The sequence below is a fragment of the Perissodus microlepis genome, chromosome 3, assembly GCF_051167445.1.
Source record: "Perissodus microlepis isolate ML-2025 ecotype Zambia chromosome 3, ASM5116744v1, whole genome shotgun sequence".
Lineage (NCBI taxonomy): Eukaryota > Metazoa > Chordata > Actinopteri > Cichliformes > Cichlidae > Perissodus > Perissodus microlepis.
This window is the reverse complement of record NC_140463.1, coordinates 30,845,994-30,867,826: the sequence shown is the minus strand read 5'-3', so window position 1 is coordinate 30,867,826 and position 21,833 is coordinate 30,845,994. Positions and strand designations below refer to the sequence as shown.

General features: G+C 38.8%; 1 protein-coding gene and 1 long non-coding RNA gene across 3 annotated transcripts; one reads left to right on the top strand and one right to left on the bottom strand.

The window, feature by feature from the left end:
* Positions 1-4,350: 4,350 nt before the first annotated feature.
* On the bottom strand, positions 4,351-15,956 carry LOC146391159 (Fc receptor-like protein 5). Of its 2 annotated transcripts, XM_084924007.1 has the most exons (15): positions 15,463-15,956; positions 12,322-12,582; positions 11,947-12,222; positions 11,212-11,511; positions 9,940-10,197; positions 9,132-9,380; positions 7,816-7,935; positions 7,641-7,656; positions 7,470-7,561; positions 7,027-7,077; positions 6,846-6,908; positions 6,671-6,730; positions 5,169-5,231; positions 5,026-5,088; positions 4,351-4,925 (listed from the first exon to the last, which is right to left on the bottom strand). In XM_084924007.1, exons 1-15 carry the CDS (start codon positions 15,593-15,595, stop codon positions 4,918-4,920), a joined length of 2,013 nt encoding a protein of 670 aa, XP_084780133.1. In that variant the 5' UTR covers positions 15,596-15,956; the 3' UTR covers positions 4,351-4,917. The 2 variants fall into 2 exon arrangements, with proteins under 2 accessions (XP_084780133.1, XP_084780132.1); XM_084924006.1 differs by lacking the exon at positions 4,351-4,925 and having other exon boundaries at positions 4,973-5,088.
* Positions 15,865-20,743, top strand: LOC146391158 (uncharacterized). Its single transcript, XR_014799888.1, has 3 exons — positions 15,865-15,957; positions 18,670-18,731; positions 18,949-20,743. It is a non-coding gene; the product is annotated as an uncharacterized LOC146391158 (long non-coding RNA).
* Positions 20,744-21,833: the final 1,090 nt, after the last annotated feature.

Here is a 21,833-nt window from a genome sequence, read left to right as displayed (position 1 = left end):
ATTCCCAGAGATGGGAAATTCACTTTGTTACAGCAGCAAAGTAAACAGGGCAGGAATAAATAAATGCAGCAAACCTAAAAACAACACTACTATGCAAAAATAGAAGAGAATAAACCATTGAATTATGTGAAGAATAATATGTCAGAGTACACTGTGGTGTCCCTACAATATGACTGAATTAACTCTCAACCTCACCAGCGTCACCTCATGTGTCACACACAGAGGTGCTGGTTGGACCAACTGAAGCCCTTTGGTTTGTTTGTTTGTTTTTGTTTCTCCAGACAGAATATAAAATATTCACATTTTACTTAATTCAAATTGTGCTGTCACTTAAAAAGTAACATTTCATATGTCATGCAAGAAACCTAAACTGTAACGTAAATGTAAAATGAGCAGTCAGACTTTCATCATGAAATTTCAAAGCCAGATTTAGTATAAGCCTTATTATGCATCAAACAGCTCGTGTCCAGGTTCACCAAAGTCAGTTTTGTGACTCGAAAGCTGTCGGCCAAATTAGCACGATGATGTGTTTCCACAGGAGAGGAGCTGCATTATTATAAGCTGTTCCACCACATAAACCTGAAAACTACCTGTGACAGCTGACCTGTGTGATGTGTAGAAGAACATCAAATTTTATTTAGCATCAAATCTGTGTGTTAATGAAGAACATGTTCCTGTGCCATGTGCATAAATACACATCAATCTTGTTTTTGTTTTTTTCCTGTGGGCTTTGTGAGGCTGCAGGTATTTATGAAAGTCTGACAGACTAACACAGTCATGTGACGACACTGTGAAGAGCTGAGAGTTGCTTCTTCCTCTGTGCAGAAATGAAACTAAAAACCTTAAACCAGCTTTAATTCTGTTCAATTTGAACAAAATCCATGTATCATTATTGGAATGGACTAACACTGCACCTATATCTCTGAGTCATCCACCCGTGATTTCTCCCTCTTATTGTGTGTTTTGAAAGTGAAAGTCACTGATAAGCCGCCACAATATCAGGGTCCAGGATATGAGAGTACACTCATCCAGCTCTGAAACACCACAGATCACTGTCGGATCTGCGACGGACAACATTTAAGCATCTGTCAAACTGCTACAATTAATGCAAATCAGAAAGACCGGAAATATTTAGGCTGATGTCTGAATTGTACAGTATATAATAGTGTAATGAATGTTAAAGGTTATTTTGCTGTGATAGGTTGAGTATCTCTGTGCACTGTTGCTGTTTCTTTAAGAGACATGTTTGTTTGCGCTGCAGTAAAAGTCAGTGAGTGTGGTTTATTTTTTAGAGACAGAAGTAATAGTCACTCACCTCAGCGTGACGGCTTTCTTTCCCTTTTTATACTTTTAGGCCACATCTTGAAACTCATAGCCACAAATTTCTCTTTTTTTGGTGAAACCTTGGACTCGTCTCCAAATCTTCCAGCAGAGATCATCCAATCAGATCCTTTTAGGGAATCGGACCTCTAAACTGTCGGTCGTCATGAGACAGGACCACCAACAGATACCTCTTTCTACATTTATCTTCACCTGTGTTATCACTCCGCAAGAAACTTGATGAGCTCCAGACAATTGTCAGGTTCCCGAAGGAGTAAAACAGCGCCTTTCTGTTTGTTGTAATGGAAACTCGGCTTAAAGAACAATGATGTGTTCATGTTGAAGTCAGAAGTTTGGAATTTTCAGCTGGAATGCCCCATCAAGACAGCTACCAAGTCAATAAGCTCCACCTGCCCTGACTTAATGGGAATGGCAGATGAGGAAGTTGGAGGAAGGAGAGATGACTGACTTTTAATAACTTTTATACAAAATGATTGATTATATCGGATATAAGAACAAACTAAGCATTTTGTGTTTTATGATCTTGGATTATGTTCCTTTGGACAACCTTACAGGCTAATTATGGCACAGCGGGGAATCAAACTGAAGAAGAAAAGTAGGGTCAAAAGAGCCAAACCACAGAGAGGGATAGGTCTGAGAGCGGGAGTGAGAGTGTTGGTGTTCATGAAATAGTGTCTAAATTTGAAGAAGCCATTGGATTTAAATTTCTTGATACATTTAAAGATGTGTGTGAAGAGGCTCAAGATGCACAAACAGCATAAAGATGAGATGAGAAATGTGTTGAATGAGAAAATGTTACTGAATGGGAATATTCTTGATTTCTGTAAGTCTGAGGTGCAGAGAGTGAAGGCACTGAAAGTGATTTGTTCCCAGTCAGGGTAAAAACTGACTGACATGAGCCCTGAGAGTCTGAAAGTGCTGTGTTTAAAGATGTAGAAGCAGCTGAGGTCAAGATTGTAGGTTTAAAGAGTCGGGCACTGCTGTATTGTTAACATTCAGAGATGATGCAGTTACAGTGAGCTTGGGGTACATGAGCTATCATATTAGGCAAATACCAGCAGCCTCCATTGTGATGCAGCGTTTTGGTCCTGTAGCAGCAGTGTGCAGTATTTCCTTAAACAAGTAAAAAAAATAAAAGTATAAATCTGTAAGTTTGGTCAGCAGCTGTGGTTCCAGAGGAGATCTTTGGAGTTAGACCAGGATCTCTGAGTTTAGGGTTTCACTACAGTTAAATACAGTATCTCCATAAATTCACAAAGTTGCACAGTAAATGGTGGGAAATAACACCAACAACTATATAGTGTATTATGAAGTACTACAAAACAACAACAAAGTAAAACCCCTGTACTGTGGTGTTTCATTGGCTACTTTAAATAAAGGGATATCAAGTATTACTCAAACAATGTCTTCAGCATCTGTATCACACTACACCCCAGATGGTTCAATGATGCCAGTAAACTGAGGACTCATCATCTCCATCCACAAACATAAGTGTAAAGTCTTTTGGGTTGTAACACTGCTCACATGCTAAACTGCTCCAAAAGTCTTTTTTATAAATCTTCTTTCATTTGGAAACATTTTGACTCGTCTCGACTTATAACATCGACTTATTGATCACAGTCCCGTCAAAGCAGATCATCAGCAGATTCATTATAATTAAGCTGTTGAATGATCAGCTCATAAAAGATATGTTCATGTTTTCAGTGTTTTCTCCATCCAAGCTCATCCCAAAGTCCAGACATGCAGGTGATTAGGAAAGACATCTGATCTGAATGTGCTGCTGACTCTTTGAATATTGTGATTTCCTGATGACCAGGAGAAACATGTCTGGAAAACATGCAGAATGTTTAGAATGAAGTAGACTGTGGAAATGTGCAGTATTGTGTAATGTGCAGTATAGTAGGAGACACCTGGTCCTGGTCAGATGAACCACTTTAACTGGCTCCTTTCTTTTTAGCCCACAATGATCATTTTGAACTGTGTTTTATTCTCATTATTTTAAATGGACTCAGTTAACAAAGGACCAGTATAGCAGTAAAACAAGCACAATGGCTGTAAACAATAAAGTTCACAGATTAAATTAAGACATCAGCCTAAAGAGCAACATAACAATGAGGTCACGTAAAAGAAGCAATTATGAAACTTTGACTGCAAACTACAGATCTGCTAAAATAATGAATCAGCCAACTAGACTTGATAATTACATTATAACAGCAGGTGGCAGCAGTGTGCTGGTTGGCACTGTCTCCTCACAGCAAGAAGGTCCTGACTGGGTTTTCCCCGGGTCTGCGTGGCCCCTCTCCGGGAACTCCAACTGCCTCCCACAGCCCAAGGACCTGCATGTTAGATTAACTGGTCATTTTAAAGTGGTCGTAGGTGTGAATGTGAGCCTGAATGCTTGTGTGTCTCTGTCTGATAGTCATATGACACAACTGTGACTTGTCCAGGTGTACACTGCTTCTGGATTGAGGAGTAATAATATTTTAAAAACAAACAGACAAAGAAAGCAGAGCTGCACCTCACAGTTTGTATTGATGATATTTTTGGACCCAGTTGTGTTTTGTTCTTCTAGAAAGCCACATGTGGGACGAGCACAAATGTAAAGGCAGCCAGTGATGCCTCAACATCTTTAAAACTCAAGCCTGCATCATCAACTCACAGAGCTATGGACACAAATGTCTACTGGAACCTAACCAACTTGTTTTGATGACCAGGCCTTTATTCTTTCTTCAATAATAAGAAATAGTAATAATGTGTACCTACATGAGTACTTCTAAATGGAGAGCACCTTATTGAAAAAATAAAAGGTAACATCACAATATAGCTTCAATAAAAATTTTAAAGCAGCCAATCATGAAGAGTTCTGTGGTCCGTTTCCAAACCAGAAAATCTAATCAAGCACAAACAATCTTAAATCTTTACTCTGATGAAAATATAAGAGAAAGTGAAGTCAAGGTTAAATTTATTTATATATGTTTAAAACAACAGAGCTGATCGCAGAGCTCTACATTTAAAATACATAACCTTAAAAAAAGTAAAATGTTAAATCCAGAAAAAGTGAGAACAGCAAACAACATTAAAATAAAATTAAATAAAAAATAAAATTCACAGCATCTGACAGTATCTGACATCAAATGAATCAAGCTCAGCTTTTTCATGTTTTTATAACAAATAATTCATTTTTACATGATGCAGATCTTTAAACTCAGACAGTAAACGTATTTGTTGGTGTTCATACCAGCACTAATGTGACTCTGCTGACTTTAAGTTGTTGCTTTGAGGTAATAAAAATCACAGACTTCAAACTTTTTTCTCACTTGCTATTGGAACAGGATACATTCAAAATTTTATATTAAAGCTTAAAAATGAATATAAAATATCAGCTGAATATAAAGAGCATGGATCTGAAACAGGACACACCTCTGTGTGCTTTATGCTAAAAGAATCTATATCATATTATTATTTAATATCATCTTCATAAACACTAAAGACTGAGCATGTCTGATATTTGGGCAGCAGAGGAGCAACAGTGGATTCATAAAATGCTTCTTTTTGGCTTTGCTGCTGCAGCTCTCCTCACTGACCTGTAAGACAAACACACAAAGAACACAAATGTCCAAGTTTCAGGATGTTAGATATTTAATAACTTGAAGAATAACTCATCCTGCACAGAAGCATAATTACCAGGAAAGCCTCCTAATGTGACTTCAGAATAAACTGCTGCATCAGCTGCAGGACTTGATTTTCCTGTGAGTGGAAAGAAGATTTTAAGACCAGATAAACATGTTGAACAACATTCACTGGAGGTGATGGCAGACTTTGTTTACCTGCTTTCTTCTTGGCTTTTTCTTTTTTGGGGCGTTTGACCTCAGCATACATCAGACTGTCCTCTAAAAGAGAAGTCAGAGCTCAGGATACATTTGATCAGCAGATATATGACACAGAGCTGTTGGACGTAGAGGTGGATTTAAACTCTGCAGATCAAGTCAGATTTGTCAGCTGCAGCCATTAACAGCATTAATGCTACGCTCCCCTTAATGATTCTCACTCTTTGTAGTTTCACTAGATTATTACTTTAGCTGCCAAGTAAAGAACAGACTATTTTAAGTGCTAAGAGCAGCATGTAAGAGCCATTGACGAGATGTAATACGTCACAAGGTTTCTTTTACTGTTACAAAAAAGTTAACAATTTAGAATTTTGAACACAGGATATTTTATTTAAGCAAATTAGCAGGGGCAAAGCAAAACCTTAATCAACTAGTAATAATCACTTGATTCAGTCACCTGAATTTTATCCAAATATAACTAATCTACTCTGTGCTATCGCTGATTTCAGATATAGTGTTGAGGTGAGGAGAGGGGTAATCAGTGCTGCACTCCTCTCCATCCTGTGCCTGAAAGTCCAAATGAGGAAGCAGTAACACGGTACAAAGTCTTCCAACTCTTTTGAGAGACAAAAAATGATCATTTCACTTCATAAGTTCACAGTGATTGGTCAACTGAAACTTTTGACTGTGAACTCCACAGTGCTTTCTTCAGATGTTGCTGATGTTACTCATCTGCAGCAAACTACAAAAAGAACCTTGAACCTTCCCAAACAGCTCCATTTATACTCATGTGCTCATCTGCATCACTCCCTTCTTTCATCCCTTACTCATATTTTATATGCCCTACATCTATTCCACATACACACACTTTCCATGCTATCGGCACATCTGATACTTTCCTGTATCAAACAACCAGCTTAAACAGTGCTCTGCTGGGCCTCCAGTGATCGAGCACACTCAGATTATGTGTTTTATTTGATGGTGTTTGGTTTTGTGATCGTTGGTCTAGTTCAGAAGCTCTGGATGCTGTGATTCAGTAAATCCAGCTGAAAGGGGACTTTTTTTGCCTCCCAGATTAAAGACTTTGATCAAAGGCCTTAGATTAGAGATTAACCTGAGATCTGATGAAGAGACTGAACTCAAACTGTGGAAGAAGTTTGTTTTGAGTTTTCTTCGTTCTTTGCAAACATTCTGACCTGCTGTGTTTCTGAATCACTCATTAAATCTGTTCAATTTCTACAGTGTGTCTGTGTTTGAGTGCTTTAAACAACGACAACAACACAACAACACAGTATCATGTTAAACAAATACACCTGACTTAATGACTAACCCACCAAAACCCTAAATGACTGCAGATTAACTCTGCTGATGTGTAGTGGTAGTGTGTAGTAGCTAAGCTTGGTAAGGGAATAACTAAACTCCATGTTGACCTGTAATAACCTGCAACATAATGAAATGACACATTTCAGTACAAACACTGAATGAGACTGTTGTGTCTGTACCTGCAGCTCCCGTCTTCACCTCAGAGTAAACAGCACTCTGCTCTGGTTCATGATGCTTCCCTGTGAAGATCATCAGAATATTTATCATGAGAAAAACTGTTAGATTTTTTAAAATATTTATTTATTTTATTTTACATTACATTTACATTTAATTGCACATGTTTTATGTACTTACTCTTCTTTTCAACGTTTTTAAGTTCAATAAGAGCGTATGTGACATCTTGATGTTCATCTGATCCTGAAATGTTCATATTTTAGTTACAGGATTGTAAACATTTCACATGGAATTAATTTTATTAAATCAAAAACAAGTTTCATCTCTAACTGCTCTGTGCTTTTCAACACATATACTGTACCATTTCTGTCGTCTTCCACTTGGCTAACAGATTCATAGAGGTTATTAGTACCTAAAAAAAAGATGAACCAGGGTCAAATTAATCATTTTAATAAAAACCTAAAGGAGAGTTTAAATAATTCTGTTTAAGTCAAAACCAGGACTGTAAGATATTTTCAGACAATAAACCCATAATGTTGTTACTGTTTGTGCTGTTCTGATATGAAACAACAACATTATGGATTTTTTTCATTTGAGTTAAAGACACAATCAGGTTTGTAAAATTATTTTTCTTTCTCATTTTATGTGTCAGTTTACTGTTTGGATGTTTGTCCAACTGGATTTTGACAAATATTCTCTTAAAAGCTGCTGAACACAAAATTAATCTAAAAACTGTTACTGTTAATGAAGACAGATATAAAAGTCAATATCAATAATGATAATAAAGATGAATTAAATACTGACCATGCTGAGGAGAGTCGTACACATGAGTTTCATTCAGGTTGACTCCATGATTTGTGGAGGAGCCCGGACTGTGACTCTCAGACTGGATCGACCTAAAACAGGAAATAAACACAATAAACTCAAAAGTAACTGATGTTTGTTTAAAATAATAATAAAAAGTATTTTACCAACCTGGTGAAGCAGGAATCTGTGAGAGAGACAAATGTCATTACACATGTTTGTCATGTATAAATTGTTCCACTGATATTTTGTGTCATGAGATCAGAATACATGTATATGTGTGAATAATTAAAGTGTATGCAGTAAATAAACTCTCTAATACAGAATGAAAAGAAGAGGCTCTTACACTTGGACTGTCTGCAGCGATACAACAAGAGCAGGAGAATAATAATGAGAGAGACTCCACAAACCAGTCCAACCATCAACCACACAGGAGATGAAGAGCTGTCAGCTCCTGACACAGTTACTGTAACAACAAACAATAATTAATCATTAATAAAGTATAAAAGAAGAACTCTGAGAGCACAAATCTCTGCTAATGCAGCTCACTCTGTTGACAGTATTTACTTTCAAAGAAAAAAATTGTATTTTCAGTGTATTTATTTTGTTTTATTTGTACTGTGAGAAGTTTGTAGTTCAGTAAAAATAAGTCCAAAGGCAGATTTTTTTCAACATGACAACAAGGGCAGATGTGAAATGTAGTGAGGTCAGAGGTTAAACGTAACATGATATTTTAAATCTTTATACAGTACTTTCTATATGTTGACAAGACACAACACCTTTGTAAGAATCATAGTTTCTATGTTATAAGGATTTTTATTTAGTCATAAAGTTGACCTTGAAGACCTCGGTGGCTGTAAGCCAAATGTTAATGGATAGTTAACATGACTGCAGCTCGTCAGTGAGGTAACCAGGCAGGTCTGCAAGGATCCTTTCTAGGAAAATAAGATTTGTATGCTAACAGATTTTCCCCTTGTTTCAGTTTCTTCCTGCTTCAAGATTCGTTTTCATGCCATCATTCACCTCCAGTCAGACGCCTGCCACCTTGGATCATTACCCCCCTATTCACCATCACCGCTGCCCCCTCGGAGCCTCTTCGTCACTTGCCTGCCTGCCCACCCTTCAGCAGTTTCCACAACCTCTGCTTTATTCTTTACCCCCACCTAGTCTGGACTCCAAGTAAGGCATAGTTGCAGCCACTTTATGAACACTCTCTGTCTTGTCACATTCCCTCTCAGATTTCCTGCCCTAACTGCTCTCTCCTCTCCCACAGATCTGCCGCCCTCACGCTGTTATGTCCGCTCCTCTGGCCTGTCTCTCTCACCTCAGTTAAGATGTTTTTGTAGGACTCACTCATTAATTTTAGGTTCATTTATGTTTTGTTCTTGTTGACCAAGTCGAAGCTCACAATCTGTTGTGTTAAATTATTTATCCTTTGTTTGAGTAAAAAAAAATGACTGAGTACATCCTCTGCTGTTTTCACCTGAGTCCTGAACCACAACGATATTAAACCTGACAATATAGAGATATTACATAATAATTTTATAAAAGTTCTGACTAAATAGACCCAGGTGGCTTCAAACATTAAAAGAGATAATATGATGTTATTTCTCAGTTATGAAACTCATTTACAGAAACATCAAATCTTTTGATCCTGCTCACCTTTAACTGACATCCAGCTCTGTGCTGACTCTCTTCCTGAGTACTGACACTTGTAGAAACCTTCATCAGACTTTGACACTGCAGAGATCTTCAGCTCCCCTCGGGTATCATTTTGAATACGTTTGTCATTGTGATAGAAAAACACATTGGAAAGTATTTTTTGTGTTTGCAAACTGCAGCTCAGACTAACAGAAGCTCCCTCAGTCACAGGATGAACAGGACTCACCAGGATAGGACCATTACCATCATCTGTGAAAATAAAACAAACATATTGTTTCAGTCAGACCAGCTGATGCAAACCTTTGAGAAAAAGCTGTGAGTCGTGTCTCATGATCTACATGCAGACCTGGTTTTCTGAGTGACTATGAGGACTGGAAATATAGTTGGAATGTTCCTTGCAGGAGTCAAATTATTGACGGTGACATTATTGAATGGTTAAAGGTAGAAATTGTAAATGTTTGTATGTTTGTGTTATTTTGCATGATGTGTTTCCCAAATTTCTCTGAATTGAGACATTAAAGGTTCATCTAATGTGATGACAGATTGTTGCGCTTTTTTGAGTTTTATTCTGACAGAGAAAATAAAAAATACTGTTGGCAAATTATGACAAACTGGATTATGAAAGGATGAAGAGAAATTAGACCAACATCCAAGAATATTTTGATGCTTCGTTGCCTGAAATTGTCTGAAATAATCATTTTTGTTTGTTTTGCCACATAGAATGACTTCACATACAGCAAAGCAGGGACAAATGTTCATGTGACGTCTAAATCATTCAAATCCAAGAAGTAAATGTATAATAACATACTCTGTACAGTGATGTTGACTGCACTGCTGAACTCTCCTGATCCAGACTCACACCAGTACACTGCAGTATCTGACTTTGATGTTTTGATGTTACATGTGGATCCAGTCATTCTCCTACAGTCAGAGAGTCGGCCGCCCTCAGAGAACTTCCTCACTCTCCACTCAGTGAAGTTTCCCTCACAGGTCAGTGAGACAGAGTCAGAGGTGAAGTGTTGCACTCTGTCAGGACTCACTGTGAGAGACGCTGCTGAATGAACATCTGGAAACAACATGCAGTGAAGAGACAAAGCTCACAGATGTTAGGATTCAAAATATCACAGTGAAAATATTAGTTTGAAGCTTTTGTTTTGAAAATCAAATTTAATAGTTCAATATGATAAAGTGTTTGTTTGGTGAGACAACACTGAGTCTGACAACAAGCCCTGAATCACACAGACAGTCAAATCAATGGAAAACAAAGGAGCCGAATACTGACATGTTTAAGATGATCTAACCCACATGCTTTATCTGCTGGCAGCTCATGTAGAGCTTGGTACACGTCATGTGACATAATGAGCTTTGAGTCATCACTCTCAGCATCATCCACCTGATACAGATCACTCTGAACACACTTCAGTCATTTGCTGTAATGTTTCTGTCATAATTCTGTGATATTGTCTGTTTCACAGATTCCTTCTACAGTGAGATATTTTGCAGCAGCAGGACCAAAACTAAAAACCTTTGAAGTATATTTTAAATGAACAATAACAGCAGCTGTTATTTGTGACGTCTTCTTCTAGCGTCCATCTGTAGTTAGTGTTTTTCTTGTATTTGTCAGAGCTGTTAACCTGCCTGCTGACATCTTTGTTTCTTTATTAACTATATTTGACTTTTTTATCTAACACCTACCTGAGCACTAAACAAAGAGTCTTAACTGTGTAAATCCTGTCTGTGCACCAAGTAAAAATAATCAGTACAAACAGTAACACGAGTTTAAATATCAAAGTAAAAGTATTCAAAGAGAAAACATTTAAAACCTCATAGATGTCTTTTGTTTTTCATGTTATCACATTAAATAAAACTGAAAAATAAGAAAAGGAAACAAGGAAATTCAGTTTGGTTTGATCACAGAGAGAAAGGAAAATATTCAGTTCAGTTCTTCTTTTGTGGAGTTTTAATATACACAGACATCAATGGTTGTCATGGAGATGAGATTTTAATGGTCTAAATGTTGTTGAATAAAAATGATGAGCTAACATGAGCTCATTGAAAGGACAGAGAGAAACAAACTGACCTGCAGACCAGACAAACTTTGGTTGACTGTGATCAGTGTGATACTCTGGGTCTCCTCTTCCAGCTCTGCACACATATCCTGCTGTGTGTGTCTGTCCATGAATGATGTAGGAGTCCTGTGCAGTCCCACTGCCATCAGGTAGCAGCTCATAACTGGAGGATTTCTCTGATAGATCAGGAACAGCTTTATACCAGTAGAAGCTCCATCCTGCAGACGGATGTTCAACCTCACAGTTCAGAGTTACTGAGGCTCCAGGACTCAGCCATGATGGAGACACAGTGAGGACAGGACGGGGTTCATCTGTTCAACAAAGATTTTCTCTCAGTGAACATGTAGTACAGTCTCTGAACAGTGAGCTCAGTTTATACAAAGAATAATAATCTCAGTCTATATGAACAGAAACACATTTTACAAAGTATACATTAGTATACATTATTATTAAAAAAAGGAAAAAAAAGGGGGGGGGGGGCAGGGATAGCTCAGTAGAGTGGTTGCCCCATGATCGGAAGGTCGGGGGCTCGAATCCACCGAATGGCTACCCTGAGGTACCCCTGAGCAAGGTGCCGTCCCCACTCACTGCTCCCCGGGCGCCTGCTTAGTGGCTGCCCACTGCTTCACTTAGTAAATGGGTCAAATGCAGAGAAAAACAAGTAATTTCCCCACGGGGATCAATAAAGTATACATTATTATTATTATTATTAAGTGTTCAAACAGCTTAAAGCAAATATGACTTACTGTTAGAAACTGTCAGTGTGACTGAATCACTCCACTCTGTTGTTTCATGCTGTGAACTTTTCATTCTGCCCTTACAGCGATAGTTTCCACTGTTGAATGATGAAGCAGAAATAATCCTGTATTCATTTTGATTTGGAGGTTTTCTGATGCTGTTTATTTCCCACTCATAATCCCACTCAGTGTCTCCTCCATGGATCTCACATCTGACAGTGATCGTCTCTCCTCTGTATATCTCAGACCAGTTTGGATACAGAGTCACAGCAGGCCTGTTTGACACTGTTAATGTTCAAGAAAGTACAATAAAAACACATGAATGACAAAAGGTTCAATTACCATCAGATGTAGTGCTTTGTGGGAAGTTACATTTAAACTCACCAGTTGTGTCAATCCAAACTGTCTCACTGTCCTCTGTGTAGTAAACTGGTTCTCCTCTTCCTCCTCTGCACCTGTAGAGTCCTCCCTCTGAGACACTGATTTGTCCATTTGTCACAGGTTGATAAGATTTCCAATCTCTGTACCAGTAATATTTCCATCCAGATGATGATGATGATGAAGGAGTCACAGAGCAGGTCAGGGTCACACTGCCCCCTACTGGAACAGCTGTGTTATCAGCTCTCAGTTGAGCCTTTGGTTTCGCTGCAGTTCAGTTTAGAACAAGAACATAAAAGTAAATGATTGAATCAGAACAATTTAAAGATGGAAATATGTAAATGATCAAATATCACAAAACCATAGTTGAGATAAAACAAACTGTGCCACAAAAAATATTCTGTAATACTCTTTAGATCAAAACAGTGAATTTTTTTTGTTTACTTTTGTGTATTTTAATTTATTACATACATGCACATTTCAAATAATTAATTTGAAGCATGACTGAATTTATTGATCAATAATGAGGAAGTAACCCAGGTTAATATGATCTGATTGTATTTTGAACATGTGAGAATTGTTCCTAAACGAGTGTGAGCAGTTATCATTTCATTGGTGTTGTTTTTTACTTTTGTTTTTGGTGTATTGGGATTTGGTGAGTTACAGTTGGTTTTCTTTGGTGTCAGTTAGCATGCTATGTGCTTGTTCTTTACTAAATCTGATGTTGAAGCCTCTGATAGCTAAGATGAGACCTAGTAAGGTTGTTTTTTATTCTTTTGCTGTGGAAGCTGACATTTCCTGTCGCACAGATGTCTTTAGACCACACTAATACGCACAGTCAACTCTACCGCTGACATTACAGGGAGCAGTTTGGATGTGATTTCCAGCTGAGCTGTTAGGAATGCTGGAATAAGACTTCAGTGTTTGTGTTGCAAAACAGATCAGGTTTATTAGCCGAGTGCAGATCTCAGAACTGAAATCTGAGACTGTTGAACCTCGATGGTGATCCACGCCTAGGAGATCTGAACCTCCACTGAAATCTTCTGTTCCTGCTGGATCAACTCATATTCCAGAGATCAGGAAACTGACTCACACTTCTGAACTTTGATACGACGCCACAATAATCTCTGTTACTGCGACACACAGAGGATTTAATCCAAGAACTGATTCCACACCAGACTGTGACTGTGGAAGGTTTTCTCTGTAAATCTGTGGACAGCTGATTTTGTGCTTTCAGTGTTGTAAATCCATTCATTGTCTTGGTGTTGTACTGGTAACTCACTGTGTTACTGATTATTCCTAACCAGCCACTCTGCAGGTCTAGTGAGTAAACTGAGTCGGCTCATATTGATCAAAGTTTGAAGAGCAGCTGAAAGAAAGCTGGTTAACCCTGAAGGAGCTAACACAGGTTAACTTGTAGTTAACACAGATAAGAGTCAAACTAACTTGAACTGGACAGAGAGAGAGATTTTTACATATTGCTGTTTAATTTTATTTAAATATTTTATTCTGGTTTTCAGATGCATAAATTAATGTAAACTGGAAACTGGTTGTATATTTCTGTGTCTTCTGTTTCCCACCTACAAGTTCAAAGTTCACCCTGGTCCTGGTATGTATTATTGGATTATATTATATGGTTATTGGTTGTTATTTTATTTTAATTTTAATTTTGTTTTATCTTTAGTGAAGTATTGAGTTTTCCCATGTACCGTGAATGCACCGCTGCACTGCTCATGTTAACTTTCTTTCACTGCAGCTCTCTGCAGGCAGCAAGGTAAATTTCTCTGTATATTGCACTGTGTTTAAAGGGTAAAAGAACTCCATGAAACGTAGTTTTGAGCACTGATTTTGTTTTGCAGATGCACAAAACTGCTGTGGTGGGGTGGCTGTAGCTCAGGAGGGTTGGAGGTTCGATCCCTGGCTCCCCTAGTTTGCATGCCAAATATCCTTGGGCAAGATACTTATGGCGTATGAATGCGTATGATTGATAGTTAGAAAGCACTTAAAGTATAGATAGTAATGCCTGTGTGAATGGGTGTGTTGTATAGAGCGCTTTGAGTACTCCAGGAGAGTAGAAAGAACCAGTCCATTTACCATGTGGAACTTGCAATCCTGTAACGTGTTGAGCTACAGAGTTCATGTATTGTGTGAGCAATACATGAACTCCGGTGAGTCTCGAATTGTGCAAATTAAATTGTGATTCACAGTCCGGTTTCTAACATATAAAATTTATAAAACTTTATAAAACAGCTTCTATGTGATTGTAGAAGCTGTTAACGATGTCTTCGATGTGTTAGCCCTGTGAAAAATATGCTAGTGTACCCACATGTGCTACCTTTGCAGGTGCAAGTGTTGCATTTTGAGGAGAATTTGATTTTGAGGAAAGAAAAGCTAAATTTGAGTGAACAAAATGAATTGCTGCATGCAAAAATGTATTTCAGTGTTTGCTGTTATCCACACACACACCAATAGCAGCCCCTTTTGCTCTGTTTTTGCATTTGCGTTTGCTCGCAATGTGTTGCTTGCGCTTCTCAACATTTCTGCCCAGCGCGTTCAGATCGATAGTATCGATCCCAAGTCGGCATCGGTATCGGATCGATACTAGCCTGGTGAGATTGATTCTTTACTTTACAAACTCTGCTTGTTTGCTATGCTGTGCTTTCGGCAAAAACGAAACAACCAGGTCACTGGACTCACCGCTCCTGTGACAGCGGAGAGCACTTTGCTCCCTCTTCCCCCACTCTTATGTTTCGGTGTTGCGCTGACACGTCATGTGACTTAGACACTTTGGGGGTTGTTAAGTTGTTTACATATTAATTATATTTTTTTGTTTTTGTTGTTGAGAATTTTAATTGTAATTTTTGTATTAGTTTATCAACAGTATTTGTTTTAATTTGTTTACTGGTTTGCGTGCACTTAAGATTAAAAAAAAAAAAAAAAAAAAAAGATCGCCACCACGGCAGACCCGATGGCATTTTCATGCTTCGCAGCATCATTTATTCTTACAATAATCACACAGTTGCTGTAACAGTACATTCAACGGCTGCAGCTCTCCCGCTGGCAGCCATACACATCACCACCACCAAACCTGCAGCGGAATCGCAGAACACGCCCTGCCACATACCCCCCTCGCCCGCTTCACCTCACCACGCGAGCAGGCGAGGGAATCGGCCCGGACCATCGGCGCCCCATGCCCCAGCCCAGCGACGGGGAAGTGTCCACTCTGGCGGTTGCCCGCGCCTCCAGCGGAAGCCCCGGAGCTGGCCTGATGGCCACCCATATGGCAAGCAGCAGCGGCGGCGCAGCAGGAGTGGAAGTGAGCTGGGGCTCACAGGCAGCTGGGCAGACGGCCGGCACGCAGGACCATGCAGCCTGCGTGCCGAAGTGGACAGCACGCCGCCCTCAGGCGTGGCAGGACCCCCGCGCACCTCGACCTCCGTCTCCAGCTTGGCAGGTCCCGCTGGCGCGCCAGCCTCCGGCTCACCCCGAGCCGCGCGCTGTCCACACGGTTGCTGTAACAGTAGCCTACATTCAATGGCTGCAGCCCTCCTGCTGCCAGCTGAACACATCAACACCAAAAACAACAACACAAGCAGCGCACAGGTTTTAAGCCTGCGAGGCATCATTGTAGATGCAGTGAAGGTGAGTCCATCTCACCTGCAGCGACCACGAGCCGCCACAATAATAAAACATTTTTTATTTAACTATAAATAAATTATTTCTCCTATTTATGTCCTGGGTTTTAACTAATTAATAATACCAAAGGAAACATCGCAAAAAACACTTAAGGTCATGAAAATTAATTGCGATTTAGCAATTCAATGAGGCATCCACCTTATTTATTAAAAAGTATCGTATCGGTATTGGTATCGGCGATACTGGCCCGAATTTACTTGGTATCGGATCGATACCAAAATATGCAGTATCGCACACCACTACTTTCTGTACTCCGTTATATTTGTGCCACAAAACCAGCCAATCACAGACTTGGATGCAAAAAATTCTGATTGGCTGTTTTGTTCTTCAATCAGCTTGAAATAATGAAATGCAATATCCCAGAATGCATTTCGTCCAAAACTCAAACGAGGCAGTGAAATATTACTCTTCCTGGATCACAAAAGAAACTTTTGAGATATTTTCAGGCGAGAATGGTGCTGTGTAAACTTCAAACATCTGCTCGATTTATTAAGACATCACATATTTGCAAAAGTGCTCTAATGTTTTCAGAGACGCTTTTTACCCACCAGCTGACCACATAGCTGGACTGGCCATTGGGCATACTGGGTATTTGCCTGGTTGGCCGATGGCAATTTTTCATGTTTGTTTGTTTTTGTAACGGTATAAACAATGAAAGGTGGTGGGTTAGCCAACTGGTCATGATCAAGTCTGGGTGGTAGTGATGTGTCGGTCGCGAACGAAATGGCTCTTAGAGCCGGGTCTTTGATGTGAACGACGCGAGCCGGCTCCTTATCGCGAGCGTTTTTTTTTTTCTCTCACCCTCTCTCTCGCACTTTTTTTCGCTTCACTCAGCATGTGAGCCTTGTGCTTTACGCTGGGCAGAGGGGGGAGGGGCGGTAGTTACACTCAGTAGCACAGGAACAGAGCAGGAGGGAGAGAGAGAGAAAGAGAGTCAGGGGGTTTGAAAACAATGTGCCGGGAGCCTTGACCAGCTGGTCAGCTGGTGGGTAACAGGCATCTCTGAAAACGTTAGAGCACTTTTACAAATATGTGATGTTTTGATAAATCGAGCAGATTTTTGAAGTTTACACAGCAACATTCTCACCTGAAAATATTGTAAAAGTTTATTTTGTGATCCAGACAGAGTAATATTTTAAACTCCGCCACTGCCTCGTTTGAGTTTTGGATGAAATGCATTCTGGGATATTTGCCTGGGTTTAGCTACAGCAGCTAGTGAGCTGATTGGAGACCAAAACAGCCAATCAGAATTTTTTGCATCCAAGTCTGTGATTGGTTGGTTTTGTGGCACAAATATAAAAGCATACAGAAACAGTTGAACGTGCAGGGGTAGAAATGTTGAGAGCGCAAGAAACACATTGCAAGCAGGTCCGTGATCTGAGCAAGAGCAAATGCAAAAACTGCGCGAGAAGGGCTGCTGTTGTGTGTGTATATGGATAATTGCAAAATTATGGATATGGATAATTGCAAACACTGAAATGAAGCAGCAATAAATCTTTGTTCATTCAAATTTAGCTTATCTTCGCTCAAAATAAATTTCTCTTCCAAATGCAACACTTGCACCTGCAAAAATCTTTTATACGTGCGCTTAAAATAGTGGCACAAAAATAACGCCATAGCTTACATGTGAGGTTTTAACTAACTCTCCATTGGAAACACTTTTCATGGTTTATTCGATTTGCACTGAAATGTATTTTTATTGTTGGTATATTGGTATTGGCCAGTAGGGATGGGTACCGATATGGGTTCTGACAAAAAAATAAAAATATAAGAGGCTTTTGGACAAAGTTTGTGTTCTCCATTCTTTAAGCAACGGTTTGAGCACCGTTTAAGCACCGGCACGTTTCAAAAGTAACAGTTTGGCACCGGATAAAACCTAAATGATACCCATCCCTATTGGCCAGTAAGAACTGTATAGATGATATCTAAAGAAAAAATATAACACTTAGAGGAATTTGATTTTACTCTTTTTTTTTAATTCATGCAAATGAGATACAGGGAAAATTAGTCGGTAGCAGGGCCTTTTTTTAGCCAATTTTTGGGGGTGCTGAAGCAAAATCTTTTTTTTTTTTTTTTTTTTTTTACAATATTTGCTGTTTGTTTGACACACTACTAAAAATATAAAAACCATACAGTACTTGGTTGAGACGTAATATTTTAACAACAAAAGTATAGATACCCCCCTCTCTCAAAATGGTTTGTTCCAGCTCGCCTCTCCCCTGCTCTGACTCTAGCGCCCTTTCTGCCAAACCGAATGTGGCTGAGACACAGCGGAGCGGAGGTGTAAGTGCCTGGCTTAAAACAGGACATATTAGCTGCATTTAACCATCAGTTACTCTTTATATAGTTAGGTAGGAGTCAGACCATGTTTCTTTTTAACTGAAAAACATTACACCAGGTAACCTGCAGGGTTGAAAACGTGTTTCCCGACGTTTGCTACCCTACAATCCGTCCTGCTCTGTAGTAAAATCAGCAACATTTGACCGTCCTGTTGCTCCCATTGAAATGTATACAGCCTATTTAAAATCTAAAACTTAAAATTGTCTGTAGCCTGCTGTTGTTAACACTGTCCTGTTTGAAATGGATACTAACTAGCTAACTAACCGGGTGCTCATTAACCTTATATGTTACTGTGTGTGTGTGTGTGTTTGTGTACAGAGAGACAGCCAAGTTCATAATGGATATTAGGACGTTTTCAACAAAAAAGGAGCCACATTCAGGTAAAAGTGTAAAATCAAATGATCCATCAATCAAGAATAATGTTGGTCTAGTGTTTCAATATTTATATCTTTTATTAGATGTTCATGTGGTTTGGTTATTTGCCTTTTGGTTGAAAGTACACTGAGAGAGGACTTCTTGTTAGGGATCTTAATAGTATTTTTTTCATATTAATGTAATTTTTTCATCTAATTGAATCTATTTCTGTATGATTGTCAGTCCAAAGAGGGAGAGAGGAAAGAGGGGAACGTGAGGAGAAAGTACAAGGTCAGGAAGAACCAGGTAAGAAAACAGACAGGGAACAGTGACAGGCACAACAGAAACTGTTAAACTGACAAAGAGAAAAAAACTAATTTTACTCATAAAATCTGGAAGTTGTGTTCTCCTGATATTAAAGATGCTAAACAGAATCTGCAAAACAAACTGTGTTGAAACATTTTTTGAACACAACATTATCATTGATTGGGGAGATTAAAATTAATGATATATTTTTATGTGGTTCAGTCACAACTCTACTAAAACCTCAGGTAATAATAGATTGGGCCAACTTTTGGACCGTCCAGTTGTCTGAGTGACTGCCGCAGTACGTACAGAGCAGAGTGCTCTGTTTATATTCTAAAGATGTTTTAAGCTAGCTTGTTTCAAAGATTCTGTGCAGCAGCTTTAAATGTTTTCCACAAGCACACATAGAGGCTCCTGACTACGGCAGTAATGCTCTGACAATCCACCAAGCAATACGGCTTCGTAGCTTACCATTTTCTGACAGATTTTTGAGCGCTGTGGACCACATAAAATTGGTTCGAGGTCAGTAAGCACAGCCAGAATTCATATATAAGGTGCACTGTTGATTTTTGAGAAAATTAAAGGATTTTAAGTACGCATTATAGTGTGGAAAATACAGTATGCAGAAGAAAATAATATATCGCAATATATATCGTTACCGCACATGCTTCAAATTATACCATGATATGGATTTTTGTCCGTATCGCCCAGTCCTAATCTGAATTAATAGACCAGCGTGTTCTGACAAACCATCCTACTTTGACAAACCGTCCTACCGTAAGTAGTTTATGCACATTTCTGCTGTCACAGAGTAATTCCAGCACAAATTTAAGTTGGTATGACGGTTTGCCACTTAACTTTGCCCATCAGAGTATGCTTTTAGCTCATAATTATAAAGCCAGGACGGTTTGTCACTTCATTTTACCCGTTATAGTATGCTTGTATGTAACAATCGCAAAGGTAGCATGGTTTGGCACTTCATTTTACCCGTCAGAGTATGTTTCCAGCTCTTATTAAAAAAGGTAGGATGATTTGACACTTAATTTTAGCTGTTAAAGTATGCTTGTAGGTCACATTCACAAAGGTAGGATGGTTTGGCACTTAATTTCATGGACAACATGTACGGGCTCAAATTGTGGTCATAAATATTTTGTACTTGTAAATCAAATGTGTATTTGTGAACTGAGTTTTGTTTTGTAACCTTGTAAACCAAAATATGGGAAAATTGTATGTTTGTGCATCTACAGATGAGAATGTGTGTGTGTGTAAAAAAGATTTGTGTTTGTATAAAAATATTTACACGAGTTACAATTTTTTTTGTTAAGGTCTGCTTACTGAAACAAAGCAAAAAATATTTGTGATTTTATACTACACACAGTAATTTTGACCTGATTTTTCTTCCTTTCAGCTGATTGGTTAATGTCATATCAATCACAAATGTAACAATCCAATCAAAAAACAGATTTGGCTGCTTGGGGTGCTTTACTGAGCTTCAGGTCCTGGAAGGGTAATACAGTTTAGTGATGTTTGACACCACTGATTTCCTTTCCGATCCGATACCAAGTAAAGTTACGGGTGGTATCGACAATACTGATCCGATACTGATACTTTGTACAAAAACTTAATGTTTCATTGTATTTCATAATGCAATATTTAATTGTATTATGTAATTGTAATAATATAGCTTCATAATAATTACAGGACATCAGACTACTTGTTCTTATCACTTAATAATGCAGAATAATCATATAGAAATAAAAAAAACTTGTTGAAAAAAACGTTGTGCGCTATTTGAACATGTTGCTGCCTGCAGCACTAAAGGACTCTGCGAGAGACGTCTGTCTCGCCCTAGCAGCACCTGTCCCTCTCCTCCTCTTCAGTTCACCTCAACATAAGCTCATCATATTCTGTGATATGATTTACTCTGAGGTGTTTAACAAGGTTAGTGGTGCCACAACACCTCACTGTCTTGCCACATGTATCAAAAACCGCATCTTGGCTTTTTGTCGAGGTAAAATATGTCCACACATCACTCCGTTTACGAACAGCCATTGTTGTGAGTGCGCACGCCAGAGGCTGCAACACATTTATACAGCCGTATTTTGCATATGACTATGAAAGGCGTAAGAGGAAGTAGTTCCTCCCAATTTAGACGATCCGAATGATATAGTTTCTTTCCACTGTGTTCCTGTTAATGAAAAACTACAAATTTACTCCAAAGTACTAAAATATTGATATTTTAACATGAGAATCGATTTTAGAACATAAATTACAGGTATCGGAAGAATTGATATTTCAATATCGATCTGCACACCACTAATAAAGTTTAAAGCTGGAGGATATCTATATAAATATCCCATACAAGCTAGGTCCAGAAACTTTCAGTAGCTGTTGAAATGATAAAGTTGTGGTATGTCAGTGGTTAGAAATACCATTATTATTTTAGGATTAGTTTAACACAAAGTCAGTTCTGACCCGGGACTATTGCTGTGAGTCACAGTGCGCAGCATAAAGGCCCTTTCACAGCGGATGCAGCATGCGCTACTAATGCTAAATGCTAAATGCTAACTAAAAGCAAAGGATCCAGAGTTTGTTGTGCTGGCCACTGAGCTCTACGTGTACTAAATGCGCCTGCTTCTTGTAGTTTCTATCTCTGACTTTATGTCCTCTACTAGAGTTTGTGGTGTTTTATCTTTAATTGTCCAGTAACTTTACTCCAATATGTTAACAAATAGTCCCTTCTGCCCCGGCAGCTGTACAATCCACTGTCAGACTCAGTAACTGTGATGATTCTGTAGGCATTGGATGTTGGAGGTGTGTTT